We start from the raw sequence: 19,120 nt of genomic DNA, 5'->3' as shown, positions 1-19,120 counted from the left end.
AATCTATCGTGGCGCTACATAGCCCCCCCCCCCCCTTAGCGCTTTGCGCTATTTTAAGCATATGTACAAAAGAGACAGATACTATGTACTTGAGCGACAGTCCGTGGATGTTGTGGGCAGCAGTGATGCAACGCTTCAAGGCATGCTTGTGGCAACGGGCATCGATGACACCGGCGGTCGCCACCGAGAAGGTGGCGGGTAGGCGTCATAAGTCGAGTGAGATCGGCGCAGGGGACGTTGGCGAGACGTTGACGCCCTCTGCGTGGGGTGTGGGCATGGGCACGCAGGCCGGTGGTCACTGGAACGCTGTAGAGGAGGTGGCAGGAAGGCGCGTTTAACACAGATGGGCTGGTGGTGCGAGCTCGTGGTGTACCTGGATGGCACCGACGTCGGCACATCTCTGTCGCGCCGACCTGCGCAGCACTGATGATAACGACTAGGTCGTTGAATGGCGTGTGGGTGTGCTGATCGGTTTCAAGTTCCTCGGCGCTGTCTTCAGAGGCGTTCGGCAGCAAGTTGTGCATCGCAGACGACTCAAGCTGTGCCAGGGCATGGTGCGACGTGTATGTGGATACGGGACCACCTTTTTCAGCCGGTACAGGAGAACTTGGGTGTGGAACGGCATGCTGGCCATATGCTTGCGTAGCAGGCGAGTCACAACCGGGCAACTTGGACATGGACATAACTGGAGCGTCGCACGCATTATTTCGTTTCTGGTTGCATAAGGCTGCAAAAGCACCGCCGCATTGCGCAAACAGTCAACATGAAACGTAGCTCCATAATCTCCACTTATCTATGCAGAGGCTATTGCGGAACCCAAGAAGCGTGCATATCTTAACAGCCTCGTGTCGCTACTAAGTTTTTTCTTCTTGTTGCTTACATACGTAACCAAGCAGATATGTCAATATCTTTGCACAGTTGTTCATGCTCAATCTGTGCGTGAAACTACGAAGCCGTTGAGGAATAACACTCGCAATGCAATCGAAGTGTACGGTGTGAAATAAACAATCAGTACAACTTGATGAAACATGAGTGTAAATACTAAAAATTATATGCTGTGATGCAATTGTGCTATTTTGAAAAGTGCGCCACGCCATCAGCGTGGACCACAGAGGATGATGAAGATGACGCTCGGTTGCGGCACGTGTGAGCGTGAACATTTGAAGCCAATAAGATGCCTCCACGGAGATTTAGGAGAGACACGGGAGAACAACAGCGAATCCAGGCAGACGTGGCTGAGTCGGGACCGAGTGAAGAAGGTGGCCAGGGCGCGGGAGTGGCGGTCAGCAGAGCTCCTGCATCAAGGTCCCAGTTGGCTCCCACCTAGACACAAAGCTTCTTCTCGTCGCCTGACGTGGGCCAGGCTTGTTCTGGTCTTCTGGCGTTGGCCAAGAAACGCCTCCGGATCCGTGTGCGAGCCGCGGCTGCCGAAAGGTCACTGACCTCGACCAGCCCGGCGCTTCCTTCCAAGCCAGTCAACGAGGTGAGCGCCTCAACCTTATTCGCCAGTCTTCCCCTGCTGCACGAGTGCGTCTTCACCGTCACTTTGTCGCATCAGTTGCAAGCCCCACATCACCGCTGTCACCATTTGCGTGAGTGCATCCATGCCTTAATAGCAGAGCCTCCGCTGCTAGCTAGCACCGCGTCCCGCTTTGCTGTGATAAGGGTCATTTTCCACTGAACATTTCTTTTTACGCTCTGTTCGCGTATTTAGCCGTTCGTTATTTTGTGAACCTCTTTCTAGTTTTGCATGGCGTGTTCTTTTTCTGTTGTTCATCTTTTACGGGTTTCTGAAATATATCGAGTGTTAGGGATTTGGTGGAAGCAAATGGTCTCGTTGGCTCATTTGTCGATGACGGTTATGTCATCGGTGGTTTTTGCTTTGCACGAACCTACACGAGAGCTTGCGCAATAAATAGTCTCGTGACATACGTTTTGCCGGTCTTTTGTTGTTGGCAACAGGCAGGAGAAAAAAGAAAATATTTCAATAAACAGCGAATTCAGTGTGCTTGGCAAATCCTTCCGGGAGGAGTTATGATTGCACGACAAATGTGCCACCGTTTCGAACTCCGCCCGCCGACAAGAGCGGCGCAGTACTGCCGCCGCACACTCATTTCGCGATGAGGCGCCTCTTCGACCTTTCTGTGTGGCCTCGCTATATTTACATGGCGCGCGCGGCCGACCTGCGGCGTGCTAGTCTTCGTTTCTGCGTGCTCGACACAGAGCGGCAGCGTTGCGCAACCGAGGCATTTATTAGACACCGAAGTGCGGCCGCAAACAGCATTCGCAAGCAGCCGCGGTTTCTCCGAACAACTTATGATATAGTGAGAAGGACCACACTTGCGTTCTGTTGTTTTTATTACTTTTTTGCAGCAGCAGAAGAAAAAGAAAACGAAAAAATAACGGAAACGCGAAAGGACGCCAGCGCAGGCCAGTGTGGGCCCAGCAGACGGGGGGAGGAGGCATCTTTCCGTTTTTTTTTTTTTTTTTGCCCTGACACTGATCGATCGCCTGCTGCCCTCTTGGGAGCGACATCAAAGCCAGAGCCGCCCATAGAGCTAGCACCCGCACGGGCCGCGCCTTTGCGCCAACCAGGTGCGGCGCTTGCATACGTATCAGAAGTACTCGCCTAATCGCCAGCGAACAGGCTTAATGTACTACACTTGCGATGAGCCGCATCGCAGCGGCGACTCTTTAGATGGTCCCAGTACATCGTGTTGCTACGGATATCGTCAAATGATGCAGTGACGCCGTTTTAAGCCAACCAAAGAGACGCTCCGTAGCATATCGCTGGGTCAAGCAAGCGCCGACAATGAATGCAACAAAAGCACGAAATTCTGCGCTGTCCAGATTTACACCTTTGGCGAGCTGACCATTATTTTGGAGTGTAATCAAAGAAACACATCGTGGTATTACAATTAGCCTTAACGTACGTAAAAAAGTTGCATCTCCTTTATGCGCGGCTGCGTTACCGAAAGCGATGGGGCAATTTTTCTGACTAACGTGTGCACTTCGCCCAGTTCTTGCTCTTTGGGGGTTGCCAGCATATACGCAAAACTCATTCTGCGACATGGAATTGTGTTTTTCTTTTTTTTTTTTTGAGGTTTCGCGCAGAAACAGAACTCTTGCTGTTTCGTGTGCATGGCATGCGCTTCGACCTTTAGTTGTGAACACGATATATTAGACTACGTCCCCAAAAGTATTCCTTAAAACAACGATGTTTCGGAAGCGTTACACGTTCGAATATTCCATTTCGTACGTGTCAACACTGTTTCCACGCTTAACGATACATTTTGTGACGCAGGCGATGGCCGACTCCGACGAGCAAGCGCACATCACGAATGGGACAACGCAAGTAAATGGAGACTCCGCACCAAAAATGCCGGACGATTCAGACAGACAAAAAACAGGTGACGACGGACTCTGCCAGACAAGCGAAATCCCCGGAAGACAGCACCGGACAAGCGGTTCCTTCAGCGTATCGCAGTTCGCGCTCGGGAGTAAGCGCACCGTTCCCGTTCTGGCACCACATTGTTACACAGCAATGTGCTTCCTGCTAATACTCGTACCTTATAATGGCTACTACGGCTGCCTACCACCCACAGCCTGGCCACCACCACCATATGATGTTTTCCCAACGCTGTGGAATGGGACCCGTTGCGGCACAAGGCCAGTGCATACTCCCCATTCCTTTGGTGGTCGACTTTCCCCCCTTGGTGGACAGTTCACCGAAGCTCAGCGCTAGCTCGTGCACAACCGCGAGTCATGACGCCACGCCGATGGACATGCCACCAAAGGCGAGTCCATCAATAGACTGGACGATGGCACAGCACGAGTCGGTAAAACCCACCGAGGCAGCCGCGAGTGCAACAGGCGAAAGCGTTAAAGACACCGCTTACCTCGAAAACTGTATGCGTATGCCCCATGTAGTGAAACCCGTTAGGTATCTGCACGCCGACGATCCGCGCATAGCTGTGTCGTCGCTGCTCACAATGCGTCGGTCTTTGGCGAAGAAAGAAGCACGAGCGAAACGTAAAGGCGTTACCTACACTGCGGAAGACTGCAGATGCACTTAAAGAAACAATCGCGCCCAGCAAAGTCGAGTGTGAAGAGAATGCAATTACAGCGAAGGCAGAAACTGGCCTCGAAGAACTTGTACCAGTGGGCACCAGTGTAAAGTCTACAGCAGCAAACTGTTTCGTCGGTGAAAACCGAGGTGCGAATGAATAGGAACTTCGCGCTGGCTATATTCGAACGACGGTGAAAATATCGGGCGAGTACTTTGCGGGTACGACGGTTGACGACAGTGCTACAACTTTGATAGAAATTGAGATGGACCCTTTCTTGGGCGCCTGTGCAGAGAATTCGGATGGGCCGTTCATGCTTACGTCTGAACTTGAGATACGGGATGAATGTCCACAACCAAGGTTCTGCGTTTCCTCTTTCGTAGATTTTCTCGTACAATTTTTTGTGTTAATTTTTTTCTGTATCATGCTAGGGATGCATGTGTTACCATTCCTTCTATTTCCTTTATATATAACAATTGCAATAAATTTCTATTTGTATATTTATCGTTTTTTGTAGTTATAACTGACCTCGTCTACTTTTCCTTTTAAGCACTTCAGATGTGGCAAGAAAGTTAGTCTTGTGTCGAAGACAACCCCTAGGATTTTGAGTTTACGTATAACATTGTGATTTTTTTCATGTTATAGTCTTACTTGAGGTTGATGGCTAATGTACTGCTTTCCAATTATTATATATCCCGATTTTATTTATTTATTCAATGTAATTCATTTTTGAAGTGCCCACTGACTTATTAATATTAACGTCTGCGCCGCCTTATCCTCTACCTCAATCCTTGAGCGGAACTTTATGTTTAAGACCACATCATCCGCAAAAGCTTGGATATGTACTGCATCTGGAAATTGTCTTTCTAATAGATCTCCTGTTGTTATATTCTAGTAGATCGGGCTGAGAGGTGCACCCCTGGGGAAAACCTGATGATAGTGTTTGGTTTGATCTTTACTTCATTTTTTTCATAAATTATTTTGCTTTTTCGTAAAATGTTGTCCGCTGATTTTACTAGATTATTGGGACACTTATATTCTTCCAATTTCTGAACGATTATTTCGATTTTACATATTTAATGCGTTTTATTATCTAATGCTATTAGCGTGCCATTTAATTTATGCAATCTCACTTGGTTTAACTGTTTGACGATTTCTTCCAGTGCCATGGTTGTTGACGAGCTGTGGGTGAAGCCTAATTGTTTTTGTTCTTTCAAATTAAAAGTAATCGTTTTTAAAGAAGTGGTAAATTTTGTCTTTTAGGAGTTTTTCTAAAATTTCCCAAAATCGAATTTATAGTTATGGGGCGATATTTGTTTTCTTTATGTTCATCTGCTTTCCCTTTTGGCATCAACATTAAATTTTATTCTTTTCATATTTGTGGGTAAAATATCCGTGTTGTGGGGGTGCTTTTAAAAGATGGTTAAAGAACCTTTTATGCCTTACGTACATCACTTGTATACGAGATTAGTTTTCAGGTTATCCGGCCCCGCAGTTCAGTCTTTTATGAGATTTTTAACAACCTGTGTCACTTTCACTGTCAAAACCACGAACTTTTTTTTTTAGTCAACTATGCTCCCTTCTTTTGTGCGCATCTAATTGTGGCGGTAGTGCTAACCACCATGCCGTGATCCCCATGAGGAGAGTGTCGGACACTTTAGCATGTATACGTGTTAACACCTTTCATTGTATGCGTTCTGGAATGCTGTCATGACGTTGTTTTTTCGTTCTTTTTTTTTTTTTGACGCTTCGCCCTATACTACCAGGCGGCATCCTGGTAACAAATATTTGTTCCGTTTTTGACAGATATAGGCCATTTCAGAGCAGCATTCCTGAACTAATCTCTCTCTCACGTTTGCACCCGCATGATTGGCGCGCAGCTCTACGAAACGGAGGTTCCTCAGTTAACCGGCCCAATAGACCTTTTTCAAGCACACTAGCGCCGCCAATGGGCGCGCAAGTGCTTATGGGAAAAGTTTGTTCGCCGCGACGGGCGCGCGGGCCTAACGCTTCAACTTTCCGTTCGCATCGTGCCAGCGCTTCTTAGATCAAGACAACTCGGCAAGGCGTGATCAAGAAGGTTCAAAGAAAAAAAAAATGCTGGAATGGAAATTCCTGCCCACGAGAGAAGCCGTGCCAACCGTAAGATGGCGGCTACGGCAGCCATCTTACTAGAGGCATGAGCTGTTGGCGTTCGGCGATTCAGAAAGGTCGTTTTCCTCGCACGCCCAACGAGTTACACGTGGCAACCTTTTCGGGTCAGATAGTGCTCAAAGTGCGTCCTTGTGTTACTAGTTTTCTTTAAAAAGCCTGGAGGTCAAGGCAAATTTTATTGGAGATTAAGTCACCGATACTAGTCTCTGCGGATTATTTCTTCAAGAACAACTATATTTTAATTTCTAATTAACGTAGCCTTTATACTAACAAATGCAAGCCCCTTGATGTCTAAGTGGACACCACCACAATATAGCTTGTTTATGAGATCTTTGGAGGGAAAAAAGCTGGTTTCACTACTGCTGGCAAAGCATTGCGGTAGCTTCCACTCCAGCATTTTTTTTAAACCTCCTTGGGCGTGATACATAACTGCGTGATTCCATCACAATCTTCTGTGCTTCGGTGTGTTGACCTGTCTACTATTTGCACTTGTCCCCCTGTTCCACCACCTGAGCGGCTCAGAAGATTTGACTGATATGTGGAGTTTAACGTCCCAAAACCACCATATGATTAGGAGGGACGCCGTAGTGGAGGGCTCCGGAAATTTCGACCACCTGGGGTTCTTTAACGTGCACCCAAATCTGAACACACGGGCCTACAGCGTTTCCGCCTCCATAGAAATTGCAGCCGCCGCAGCAGGGATTCTATCCCACGACCTGCACGTCAGCAGCCGAGTACATTATCCGCTATAAGACTATCGCGGCGGGGCGAGCGGCTCAGAAGAGTCAGTTAATTATTATTATCATTTAGCGTTAGTCCACTTTTGGCATAAATTAAAAAAAAACAGTACAACTTGGTTGCTTAAAAGCTGCAAGCACTGTCCGCCTTCGGCATAAATAAAAAAACAGTACAACTTAGTTGCCTAAAAGCTGCAAGGACTGCCCATAAATTAACGGATGCATGTCCTTTGAGGCTGTTAACGAGCAAATTGTACGGTTCAGGTATATTTAAAGAGTGCTCTAGAAATAAGCGCAAGTTCGTAAAGTATAATATACATTGACTAGACCACAGCGCGCCGTTCACAGCATATGCATCTGTCAACTACCCTTGACACGTTAACTGCAGGTAGGAATACAGCCTACATGGCAAAAAGAAGGAGGTATAGAACCAAGAAATAAATATGCACACCGGAACCGCTCACTCAAGACTGAAAGGTTATCGCACGTGGTAACAAACATATATAAGAAAAAAAGTCAGTCAGAGCTTGCAGTAACGCTACTGGCGCGCTGAAAAACTCGTTGGACATTGTATATTATTATGACACGTTGTAGAATGACCTCGAGTACACAAGCCGCTCGCGTACGCTAATCAGGAGCTCAGAGTGAGGACTCGGCCGGAATGGAGGCAACATACTATTCCGACTAGACGCTGTTAACCACGCGATATCCGCGAGGGATTATTGACAAGATTACTTGAAGGCATCGACGCATTTACGAACACATGACGTGCACATGCAGCACATGCAGCGAATTGCAGTGCGATGTGCAGTGCTCACTGGTGACTCCGGGAATATATGTTGCCGCCACAATCGAAGGACGCACGACAATGAACGGATCACAACCGTTGCGGCAGCCACGCGTCCGTTAGCCAAGTCCTAAAACTGCCCGAAAAAAGCCAGGATGAAATGCGGGAAAGAAATGTGTGCAGGGCATGCGTACCCACATTGGGGGCGTACACACCACAGCTGGCTCCATGCGGGCAACCGTGATGCAATCAAGCGGGGAAAATTGCGCCGTCCATGGCCGTCTGCGAGCTCGACAAAACGGACTCCGAGACGGTGAAGCAGCGAAGTTGGATCTCACTCAAAACGACGGTATAACGTCACGAGAACTTCCAACAACTGCAGTTATCAATAGCAGACAGGTTAACGTCTGCATGCGCGTGTGCAAGAGCTGAAGGGCACTTTCACAAAAACTATGCCGTGCCTTCTTTGCTCCACGCTGTGATTACGAATAGGCGGACCCACGCCAACTGTGATGAATGCCAGCACGCGCGTCAGCCTGGAAGTTGCGCAGCAACATACCGTCGGCGCAAAGACGACGACGGAGAGTGGGGGCGTATATGCGCGATACCTATACGGAGAAGTGCCGCCCTTCTGGCTGCCGAGTTGTGACAAACCACGGCAAGAGGGTTCATTCGGGGAGCATGGGAAAGGAGGCGGGTCTACCAGGACGAGTGAACTGCAGCCATGGTGCTAATATGGGTTTCGAAGAAATGTCAGCGCGGTGCGAAGCAGCACAAAGGCCGTGCTTGGTGTCAAAACACATTGCGGTTATAAGAGGGAAAAGAAGAGAAAAGTGAGCCCCGTAACTGTCTGCATCAGCGGGCGACACCTCAACAGTAGCTCACAAGGGATGGGGGTGAGGAGGGATTAAGAGGATAGGATTAAAGGTATATATATATAGAGAGAGATGTGCTAGGACAGCGAGCGACGACATGAGAGATATGAAAGATGAAAACACGGTCACAGGAGTCCGAGGACGGGCACCACTTGTGAGAGCTCTTGTCGGCGACAGGAGATAACGTAGGGCTATAATCCAGTCGGCCAGAGCTGCGCTGACGTTGTCGTAGGGGGTCGGCGACAGGAGGTGGCGTAGGACCAACCCAGTGGGCCAGAGCTAAGCTGTCGTCGGAGATCGCGAGGGCACAACCGATCGGCACAGTTTGTATTGCGCACACGAGTGCATGGTGTACACACTATATATATGTAGTTCAGATGCGACTGCAGTCGACGAAGAAACTTCGCTGCATCCTTTTTTTTTTTCAAAGCAGATTGCTCTTGGTTCGCATCGCAGAGGGAAAAGGCTTCGCTGGTTCTCGAAACTGCGGCCGGCTTTCAAGGTGACCCCTATCGGCCGCAGCATTTGGGCGGCCCACTGTGGCCAGCGGTGACGTGAGCATACCGCTCACTACTGGTCCACATTGCGCATTAGCCACCGTGAAGCGCCGCATAACAGCATCTGCGAGAACAAGGTTGCGCAGGTCCCTGTCGCAACGCTCGTGTTCAAATGCCTAAACAAGCGTGAGCACCAGTTGAATTCCCGGCGAACTCTGTTGGCAGTGCGGGCAGAGGTCACAGTGCGGACAACTTAGACGCGTGACAATATGCGGCCACTCCAATCTCCAGTGACAGTGGGCGCCGACACTTGGGACGGCCGTCGTCATATGAACACTCCCGGGCATTCAAATTATAAGTTTCTCTACATCAGCGCTCAGAAGCGTGCCCTACATCGAAGCGAACAACACCTACCTGATAAAATCGGAGCTCCGAGTAGTCCACGAACCTCAGGAAGCGATCGGCAAGGTACTCAACAGGCTTCAGCAGCTGATCCCACACTCCAACTCTATCAATGAAGCTGATGAAATTCTGCAAAGATAAAAACACAGAACAGAACGACAGTCAGTATGCATACGGATCCTTTCGGGCGCAATACAATTCGCTGTAATCATTATCATATCTCGCAGGACAGTACTTTCTCGCGTGAGAGAATGCGGGCGTTCATTGAGATTGTCGCATGTCTTCAACGTTGTTGCCAGTGTTCAGAAGAGGAAAATTGCCCCGCCGTGGAGGGCTAAGGCTGCTGACCCGCAGGTCGCGGGATCGAATCCCGGCTGCGGCCGGCGACTTGCATTTTCTATGGGGGCGAAAATGCCCGTGTGCTCTGATTTGGGTGCACGGTAAAGAACCCCAGGTGGTCGAAATTTCCGGAGCCCTCCACTACGGCGTCTCTCATAATCATAGGTAGCTTTGGGACATTAAACCCCACATATCAATCAATCAATCAAGAAGAGGGAATTATTTTGAGGTCACAGACGACGGTATTCGAGCACAAGAACAAAAGTTGACCATAACGTACTCAAGAAAACCCTTTGATGACACGATCGTCACGCAGCAGCGCGAGTGTTGCCCTGGATTTCTATAGTGATCTTTTCACCACGACACGAAGAAAAGTGGCTTCTGTAGAGAACGGACATTCTTTTCCCCTTACACGGTTTCAGCGAGAGAGAAAAAAAAATCTGCAGATCCCACGTATACCTTGGGAATCGATGTTATACGGGAAGCATGCGGATGCAAGGTGAATGTGTTTTTAATTTTTTTTATCGTGCGAGACGTTACGAAGCGTCGAGGGAAACAGCGGCAAGCCTTCGTGATGGTATATTGCGCACCAGCCCACTTATCACCACGGACAGGCACGCTCTGCGCCGACCAGGATGCGCGCACCTGTGAACAGAGATCAACTGGACGGCGGCGCGCTCTATATAGACCATCGCCAAGTCTTGCCGCTGTTCGAATTTCATTTGACGCCGATAGTTCTAATCCACGCGCAGACATACGTTAAACAGCCGCGTATGTTTTTTTTATGTTTGCAGTTGTGTAACGATGCCGACAGCAGCACGGATATTAGCAACACCAGAAACAGAAAGCTGCAGATTTGAAGCGCTGCAGGAGCTCACGAGACTGATAGCTCTCAACACTATACTACACAAATCAACCACGGCGGATGACGCCTAACTACAGTGGGCATTAAGCCGGCATGACGGCTGTATCGTAGGAGTTCATATGTAATGTTTTCAAAATTTTGATAGCCAGTAGTGCAACCAGAATTGACGTTTCACGAGCATATATTTGCAAAGTACTTCCGAGACCTGGCGTGGCTCTGTGGTATAGAATACTTGATTACCGCCCAGAATGCTAGGGTTCAATTCGTGCTGGGTCACTGGCATTTATTATTTGCATTCGTCCGGTCAACGCTGCCTATGGCAGCCTTTTTCTTAACGGTTTATGTTACCCATGTGTGTTCTCGCCGTTCCTGGGTAGATATTGAATTCTATCACCTGAGGCACATACCCACATACCCGGCCCTGGTGCCACTGTTTTTCGGAAAGTGTTTAACGACGTACGCGATGAGATTGAGACATTATAATCATGTCGTGACCAGCACGTTGCATTCGTAAGACTATGTTACCCTCCCGTACTAATTTTGGTGTACCCTAAGTTAAGGAGGCGATCATGACAGCCCCCAAACGTAGCACATAGCAGCCAAAAGCGCTTACAATACGCGAAGAAATGCTTCGCATTTAACCTAACATTGCCTATACTGCAAATGACCACCTTAATTGGTCTTGAACAGGAGGACAGCATCAAGCTGTGCTATAACATGACGATAGTTATAGCACGAGAACAAAACGACGACACAGAGACAACAAGGACACTGTGTCGTCGTTTTGTTCTCGCGCTATAACTATCGTCATGCCATACCAACTAGCCCAAGCTGCCACACTTTTGTGCTATAACGTCACGACTCTCGTTTGCCGCGATTTTCGGGCAAATGGTTCGATGGTGCACCGTTCAGGCCACAGAGAAACGTCTACAAGGGAGCTTGAAGAACTCGCGCAAGTAACTCGCGCCAATAAACCCGTGGTGGAGTCGCCAGCGCCTCATGGTAAGTACACAACAAAGTATATCTTCGATGTTGTCCGAAACGTTTGGTCGGCGTCTTGCTTTTAACTTTTGGCCAAAATATATATTCGTGTACGCAGCATAAGTGTCGTATTACAAGTCGCAATAGGTCGGTGATTGAGGGAAAAAAAATTGCCCGGCGTGCATCAACGTGCAAGCGCTTTCTGAATTTTACGTCAGAGTGCAGGGGACGGAAAAAAAAAAAAATGAGCAGAGAAAGGCGGAGGCGCCCGAAGGTTGAGACACGTGCCTCGGTCCTGTTCTAGCGGCGTATTTATTAGAATGCGAGCCCGTCCCTAGAAGTGTGGCTGCAACAGCGGCAGCAGTCACCAGGCCGATCAATGAACGCCGGTGGCGGTCGATACTCTTCGGCGGAGGCAGGAACACGTTGCCATGGCAGCACGCAGTGACCTTGAGAAACTGCTCCCGAGAGAGATTAATTCCGCATGACGCGCCGCGGCGCCAGATGCGGGAAAGCCGCTTTACTGCGCGGGCCCCACACTGGCGGAACTCGACGACGGAAGTGAAAGGGCCCGCGGAGCTTTTATTTCCGCACTGAACGGCACTTGTCTCGAAAGCAGGGACAAAAGGAGAAGGAAAGAGCCGAGTTCACAAGACTGCACATACACCCCTTGACACCCTCGAGTTTTACAGGCGCCTTAGTCTCGGGCTCCGTCGATTTACCTAGTCCCGGACCACTCGCCCCGCGGACGCCACGGTTTATACGTCACGTGCACGTGATCCAAAAGTCCCGAGCGGCCTCGGGCCATCTGAACGCTTGATGCCGTCTGCTCATGTCTGCTCCGTTTATGGCAGCGACGCAGGTCACAACGACGACCCAATTCCAACTTGAACAACAGTTGGATAACGAATTACACAGATTTCCGTTATGACGTAACTTTCTGTAAGTGAACTACTCGAGCGCGCACGCATCGCACAGGCCCACGTGACTGTTCCACCGCTGTTTCTCCTGGCGAGTATCGTGCACGTGTTTGCCCGACCCAAACTAATTCCGCATGAGGCCCTGCGGCGCCTGAGATGCGGGCAAGCCGCTCAGTTTCCTCCGGGATCACACTGGCGGAACTTGGCGACGGAAGTGCCCGCAGAGCTCATTTCCGCACTGAACGGCACTCGAAGCAGGGAAAAAAAGAAGAAAAAAAATACGAGTTCACAAGACTGCATATACCCCTTGCAATAGAACACTACACACCCTTTGACACCCGCAGTTTTTCAGACGCCCCAGTCTCGGCCCCATACAGAATGTTCCTCGCGTCAATCTCCATCGCAACGTTCCTCGAGGCGATAGTTATAGCGCGAGAACAAAACGACACAGACAACAGGAAGGACACGAAGGACACGAGCGCAGACAACAGGAAGGACACGAGCGATCGTGTCCTTCTTGTTGTCTGTGTCATCCTTCTGTTTTCGCGCTATAACTATCGTCATGTCATACCAACTATAGCCCAAGCTGCCAGACTACCAAGTTCCTCGAGGCTTTACAACGCGCCTTTACGATGGAATTCTACTGCTGCTACGCTGCGGCCCTGTCGTACCAAAAGTTGCACGATTACCACATTTACTCTGTCGTGTGCAGCTATTGCGAACAAGGCACTGTAAAAGAAAGGAACTGTATTCATAACCGCAGTGCGTACATAAAGAACATGTATTCCGAAATGGGCATTTATTTCTCGAGTACGGCAGTTAATCAAGCACTTTACGCTCCCGATATTACATAGTTCTCTCGAAATCCACCAATATCGCTTGCAACCATACACAGTCAGTGTTGAAATTATCAGTTTGTCGTTACAAGCGTACCGCCTTAATTCAGTAGCGACTAGAAGACTGCGACGACCACCAACAGTATTAGGCGGCCTCTTTCCGACACTATAGACTGCGTAAAACATCATGCAGTCGGCGGCTGGCTACACGAACAAATGATAGGAAATGCCTGTCGTCTTGACACACGCAAAAAAAAAAAAAAACGACTCGAAAGCTACCGAAAAACAGCCGTAGCAAACGTAATGATGGACATACTCTGCAACTAAGATTCACAAATAAACGCGTCGATATCGAAGAAACGCGACCACACGTACCATGTACACAGGCTCAACACAAGAACCAGGCGATCGAAGATTGCATTACGCAGAGGGGCCAAAACTGTCATAATTAGGTATTCGAACCTGTATTAACGTCACTCGAAGCGCCTATACGCAACCAAGCAAACGAAGGTCGCCTACAGGGGCGCATGCGATTTATATGCGCTATCAGGAGTCGGGATAGCGAGCGAGTGGCGAAAGAGAACGAATATACGGGATATATCACAAGCAGCCGAGAACTCGGATTGGCAGAGTGACCTTCACAGGCTCACTCAACATGCACGGAGTGAAAACCCCGTAGCAGTGCTAGGAAAACACACGCTGCACCAGTCTACAAAGAGCGACCAGGTGCTATAGAGCGGAAAACGTAACACGTGCCAGCTCATCGCCTCGTTCCAAACATCCACCGACGTACAGACGAAGCCATTGCGCAAGCCCACAGTGGTTGAGTCACAAAATGCGGTAACGCGTGGCTCTAACCACGGGCGGTCTGGGTAGTTTTCTGGCGATTGTGGAAAAGAATGCGACAAGCGCCAAGTCTCTATTATAGGCGACAGCTTGTCACATTCCGCGAAGTGTAGGCGTACGCACATAACACACACACGGTCTGAGCACGCAACTTGTGCAAAATGGTGGGTTTTCCTCGGCTCCGAGCATGTATATAGCCTTCAAACAAATTCTAGCACATGCACTATTAGAGACGGAAAGGGATTGTGAATTATGCCGAATTTTATTGTTGCGCCACCCCCCTCCCTGCACGCTTCCTTTCTGCGCGCGTTCATTCATTAACAGCGCAAACAGAGTGAGACATGTGAAAGAACACACGACACTGGCTGCCCATTCATTGTCGCCGACGTGCCGAGTTTGCGCCGTGATGTTCATTGTTGTTGTTTTTTTCTCGCTGTTTCGCAAGCTAAACACGTTACATCCATAGCTCGCTGTGGTTCCGAATCGAATCCTCGCGAATTATGCTCAACTTTCACACGTGTTGCACACAAAAAAGACGCATGCAAGTCGCAGCAAACGTCCTCTTTCCAGCGCAGCGCTAACCGATTAATCACGGCCTTCCGCACGACAGGCCACAGAACGTCCGACCATCTTGAACTGTCCGCCGGTCACGCAACGGGGCGGGCATTCGGACGAATCTGGCCAGACGCCCTCCGTGAGGTCGCGACGCAGGATACTCGAAAGGCGACCGAGCGTGCGGCGGCGAGGAGGCCGAATCATTTTGCGCCCTTTGTGGCTGGAGCGACGCTTTTATGGAGACATGCCTCGCGGAGCGTGCATCCTGTGCACCTGGACGTGCCACGAAAGCACCGCCGAGGCAGCTCGGAACAGGTGCCCCCCGACTGTCCCGGCGCTGCACGGAGAGCCGTGTTTGCACGAGTGTGTCAACAACGTCCAGTGCGGCCTCGGCAGTCTCAAACTGCGCACCAAGTGTTGTGTTGTTTTTTTTTAGCATGATCCCGGAGGCTAAAAGAAAAATGTGTTGCAGTGCGACACAACCTAGACGAGAGCAGTCTACATCGACTCGCGATGCTCCGGGAAAATTCGGGCACACAGGTGACAGATTTGGCCGGTTTCCGTTCGTACGACATTGCGGATTTTCAAGTTGCAATGTGCTGCATTAAAACTAAAGCCGCCTTTTTGTTGACTGCACAACGCCAAACCGACACTGAATTGTTACTGTGCACACGATTGACTGATCTGCTGTCTCTCGTTCACTGAATGAACAGGTTTTTTTTTTATTTATTACCGAATAGTGAGATCAATTGAAACAGGGTAATGGCGTACAATATGTAAATTAATGTTTGTCAGTAGTGACTATGAACATAAGTATTGCGAAGCATAAAGTGGTGTCACCAGAATTAGTGCCTCGGCAGGGCCCTTGAACACAACTGCAAACGAGAGATTCGAGGCATGCGCTGTAGCAAAGCGATTACATTGCACCAAAACTTTTCAAGGGTGCATTGAAGTTTGCCCAGAAAGAACGTCGGGTAGGTACTGATACGGAGCAGTGGAGTGTTTTCTCCGCGGTTCTATTTCTGGACACTGAGCACGAATGACCGTCAGTTTACTGCCACACATTTTGCACTGCCGAGAGTCACTACTATACTAGTTTGGAGTGCTGCAGGTGTGCCCCGCCCTCAGTCTACAAAGCAGCATTTTCTCGTCGTGTCCCGCTGCTTCATCAGGCAACCAGTTGCATAATTGTGGTTCGCTTGCGTGCAGCTTATTCGATATACAATTTCCGCTGCCTCTTCCAGTACTCCCCTAGCTCATGCCTTTTAAACAGCTGCTACGTTACCCCTCAGTGTCTTCGTGGCAAGGCAGCCGTTGGACGACAATTATTCAGTTGCTCGTATAAGCTGAATAAAGTGAGTCGTATAGAGCTGACTAGCTAGCTTCATACCTTCTAAGGCTAAGGGGATTGCGGATGAGCACGGAAGGACACCTCGGTTTAAACCAGCCAGTGAAGCCGCGCCCCCGCACAGGTTTCGTGGCGGCCAGACACAATCACGGGCGTTCTCAGGGCTTCCCCATCAAGGAAGGAAGGAAAACGAGCGAGAGGAACGGCGGGGATATTTACCAGTTTGGCATAACCGGTAAGCTGGAGGGTTGTGAAAATTTCACAGAAACCGTTCATGTGTGGCTCCCGATATGCACGGTTTACTAGTCGTCGACTATTTCTACTGCCTCATCTTAACGTCCCAAAGCAGGGGCTCTGGGTACGTCGTACCGAGAGCTACGGATTTATTATGCGAGCGCAAGTCGAGCCATTCCAGAAAATGCCCGTCACCTGCACGGCGAAAAGTCGAACCGCTCCGTGAAGAGCTCATATTGGACCACGTACGGGAACCATAAGGCGAAGCCAAAGTTTCGTAGAGCAGAACAGCCGCCCCGCCGCGGTGGTCTAGTGGCTAAAGTACTCGGCTGCAGACCCGCAGGTCGCGGGATCGAATCCCGGCTGCGGCGGCTGCAGTTCCGATGGATGCGGAAATGTTGTAGGCCCGTGTGCTCAGATTTGGGTGCACGTTAAAGAACCCCAGGTGGTCAAAATTCCCGGAGCCCTCCACTACGGCGTCTCTCATTATCATATGGTGGTTTTGGGACGTTAAACCCCACATTTCAATCAATTAGAGCAGAACAATTGCTTACAAACTGCTACTACACGAGATTACGCAATTACTTTTTTCCCCTCTCTTCAGGAATCGAGCTCGCTCCACGGAGATGACACAATGACGGCAAGGCCAATGACACGCCAGTGAGTCACGCAGCGTGTGTGTGCAGAGCCCGAAAACAAAGTGACTGCGCTCCTCGGAGAGAGGCGGCGCCGAAGTGGGTCAGGCCCAAACCGGTTGACGGCGCAATTCAAAGGCCATCGGGACACACAAAGACGGCGAAGGCCGCCTGGCTGCTCGCCGCCGGAGGCCAGGGACCCCCCAACGGCGCCAAAGATGGCGTCGGCTTAGGCGCGAGAGTACTTCCTAACACGAGTCGAGTATAAATTTTATCCACTGAAACCACGTTGGCAAGGCGGTGCGGGTCCCGTATAAGTGCAAGCAGAGATATACCACCATGTAACACTTAATTTCAACTGCACTGCAAAAGTGCGAAGACTCTCTCTCTCCGTCGGACAGCGTGTACAACAGCCTCAAACGTGTGTGTGATCGGCGAGTGCAGTGATCTCAGTGCCGGGTTGCCATAGCGACGGCGACATCTTTGCGTTCACTGCGCGAACTGTGATGAGCGTTGCACAGTGTGAACTGCCCCTTTTCTCTCGCAGGGCAGCTTTGATGATAGGGAGAATAAAATCCAGTGTTGGGTGTTCCCGGCGGCGGTGAAATGCGAAAACGCGCTCGCCTTCCGTTTAAGAACGGAAAACCGAGGCGGTTCACTTCCATGGCGTGTTGATGGACACGACGCAGAGCGCACATTCAGGAGGATCAACAAGCGTACTACGACGCGCATGGAGCACGCACCGAGGGCAACCGGAAAGAGCCGCGGGAAGAGTGCGGCGAAACGAACGCTTCGCCAACTCTCCTTTGGCACGGCTCCAAGAACGCGGCCGCCGGGGCACCTCCAAACTCTGCCCCGTCATCTCGCACCGAAAAAAGAGCGCGCAGGTTGCTAACGACGGCAATTCGCCCCAAAAGAACCCTCCATCCAGGCTCATTCTTCACTAAACCAATGCGCCCGTCTGATTTTTCTCTTTAAGAGCACTGTGCTCAGGTGCCGAAAAGCACAGATGGTGTCACCGCTCTACGAGTGTTAAACGAGGGGCATACATATCCAGACATGGCAATCTGTCTGTTAGCCGCAACATAATTGACGTATGCGTGCGTGGCAGTAGTACACATTGTAAATTACAGTGGGTAAGGGAGAGCCTAAATGCCCAATATCAGACATTCCACTTCGTTAGAGCATTCAGACTTGCCCCACACCCCATAACCTCTAGCTGCGCTTGACACGTAAAAACTTTATTTAGTTACACTGTCGTTACCAAGAGCGTTTCAGTGGATGACATTTACCGCTCATGTCTGCCAAGGGACGAGACGAGTACTTCACTTGCATGACAAAATAAGCAGCTGAGCCGGAGCTCTACTTTACGTAAATGTAGACTTTCGCGAACACCGAAATAAACGCGGTATTTTAGAAGTAGAAGATCAAGGGGGGAAAAGAAACAAAAGAAAGAAGATTGGTTTACTTAAATCAGGGCGGGGCATCTCTCCCTTTGCCATTACACGGTGGGCTTCGTTCAGTCGCAAATTGCGCTGATCGCGATGAGTTCATTCAGTCGGTCCGAACCTTTTCCGCACATTAAGAACGAAGATAAATAGTACATGGAAATAAATTTGCAGACAAAAAAAAAAACACGAACGTAGGAACAGTTGGTCCTTTCCAGATTACAAAGCAGGTACTAGAGGATTATCTCGACGCCCTGTTTGTGAAGGGCCAGCGCTTTCGGCGAGCGAATGATGCTCGATTATAGGGTACTTCCGAGTAGGGTCTTTTATACTTTCAATAATCGCGTAACAGGAAAGGTACGGCTTACTATTTGGTAGAAAGGTAGATTACTATTTGGAGGAAGCGGCGATTTGTATCGTTTCGACCACGACAGTAGGGTCAGGCCTGAGCAGCACGGAAGCCCAGACCACCGAGGCGAAACAAAATTCAAGGAGGCTGGGGAAGGACCCGCTACCCCGTCCTCGCAACAAAGCGGGTCGCACCGGCGGCGGTCTCTCGAGTCGAGAGGGGGAAAAAGAGAGAGCGAAACACAA

General features: G+C 49.8%; 1 protein-coding gene and 1 long non-coding RNA gene across 5 annotated transcripts in view; one reads left to right on the top strand and one right to left on the bottom strand.

Annotated features, from left to right (window-relative positions):
• Positions 1-19,120, bottom strand: part of LOC119175870 (uncharacterized) — a 273,943-nt gene that overhangs the window by 106,358 nt on the left and 148,465 nt on the right. For all 4 annotated transcript variants that reach the window (XM_037426886.2, XM_075876320.1, XM_075876321.1 and 1 more), the window contains exon 3: positions 9,532-9,648. In XM_037426886.2, coding sequence (XP_037282783.2) covers positions 9,532-9,648 — 117 coding nt within the window. The remainder of the gene's footprint in view (positions 1-9,531; positions 9,649-19,120) is intronic.
• On the top strand, positions 55-4,572 carry LOC142775028 (uncharacterized). Its single transcript, XR_012886649.1, has 2 exons — positions 55-1,592; positions 3,305-4,572. It is a non-coding gene; the product is annotated as an uncharacterized LOC142775028 (long non-coding RNA).

The sequence above is a fragment of the Rhipicephalus microplus genome, chromosome X, assembly GCF_043290135.1.
Source record: "Rhipicephalus microplus isolate Deutch F79 chromosome X, USDA_Rmic, whole genome shotgun sequence".
NCBI lineage: Eukaryota > Metazoa > Arthropoda > Arachnida > Ixodida > Ixodidae > Rhipicephalus > Rhipicephalus microplus.
The sequence above is the reverse complement of the archived record's forward strand: the minus strand, read 5'-3'. Positions and strand labels throughout refer to the sequence as shown.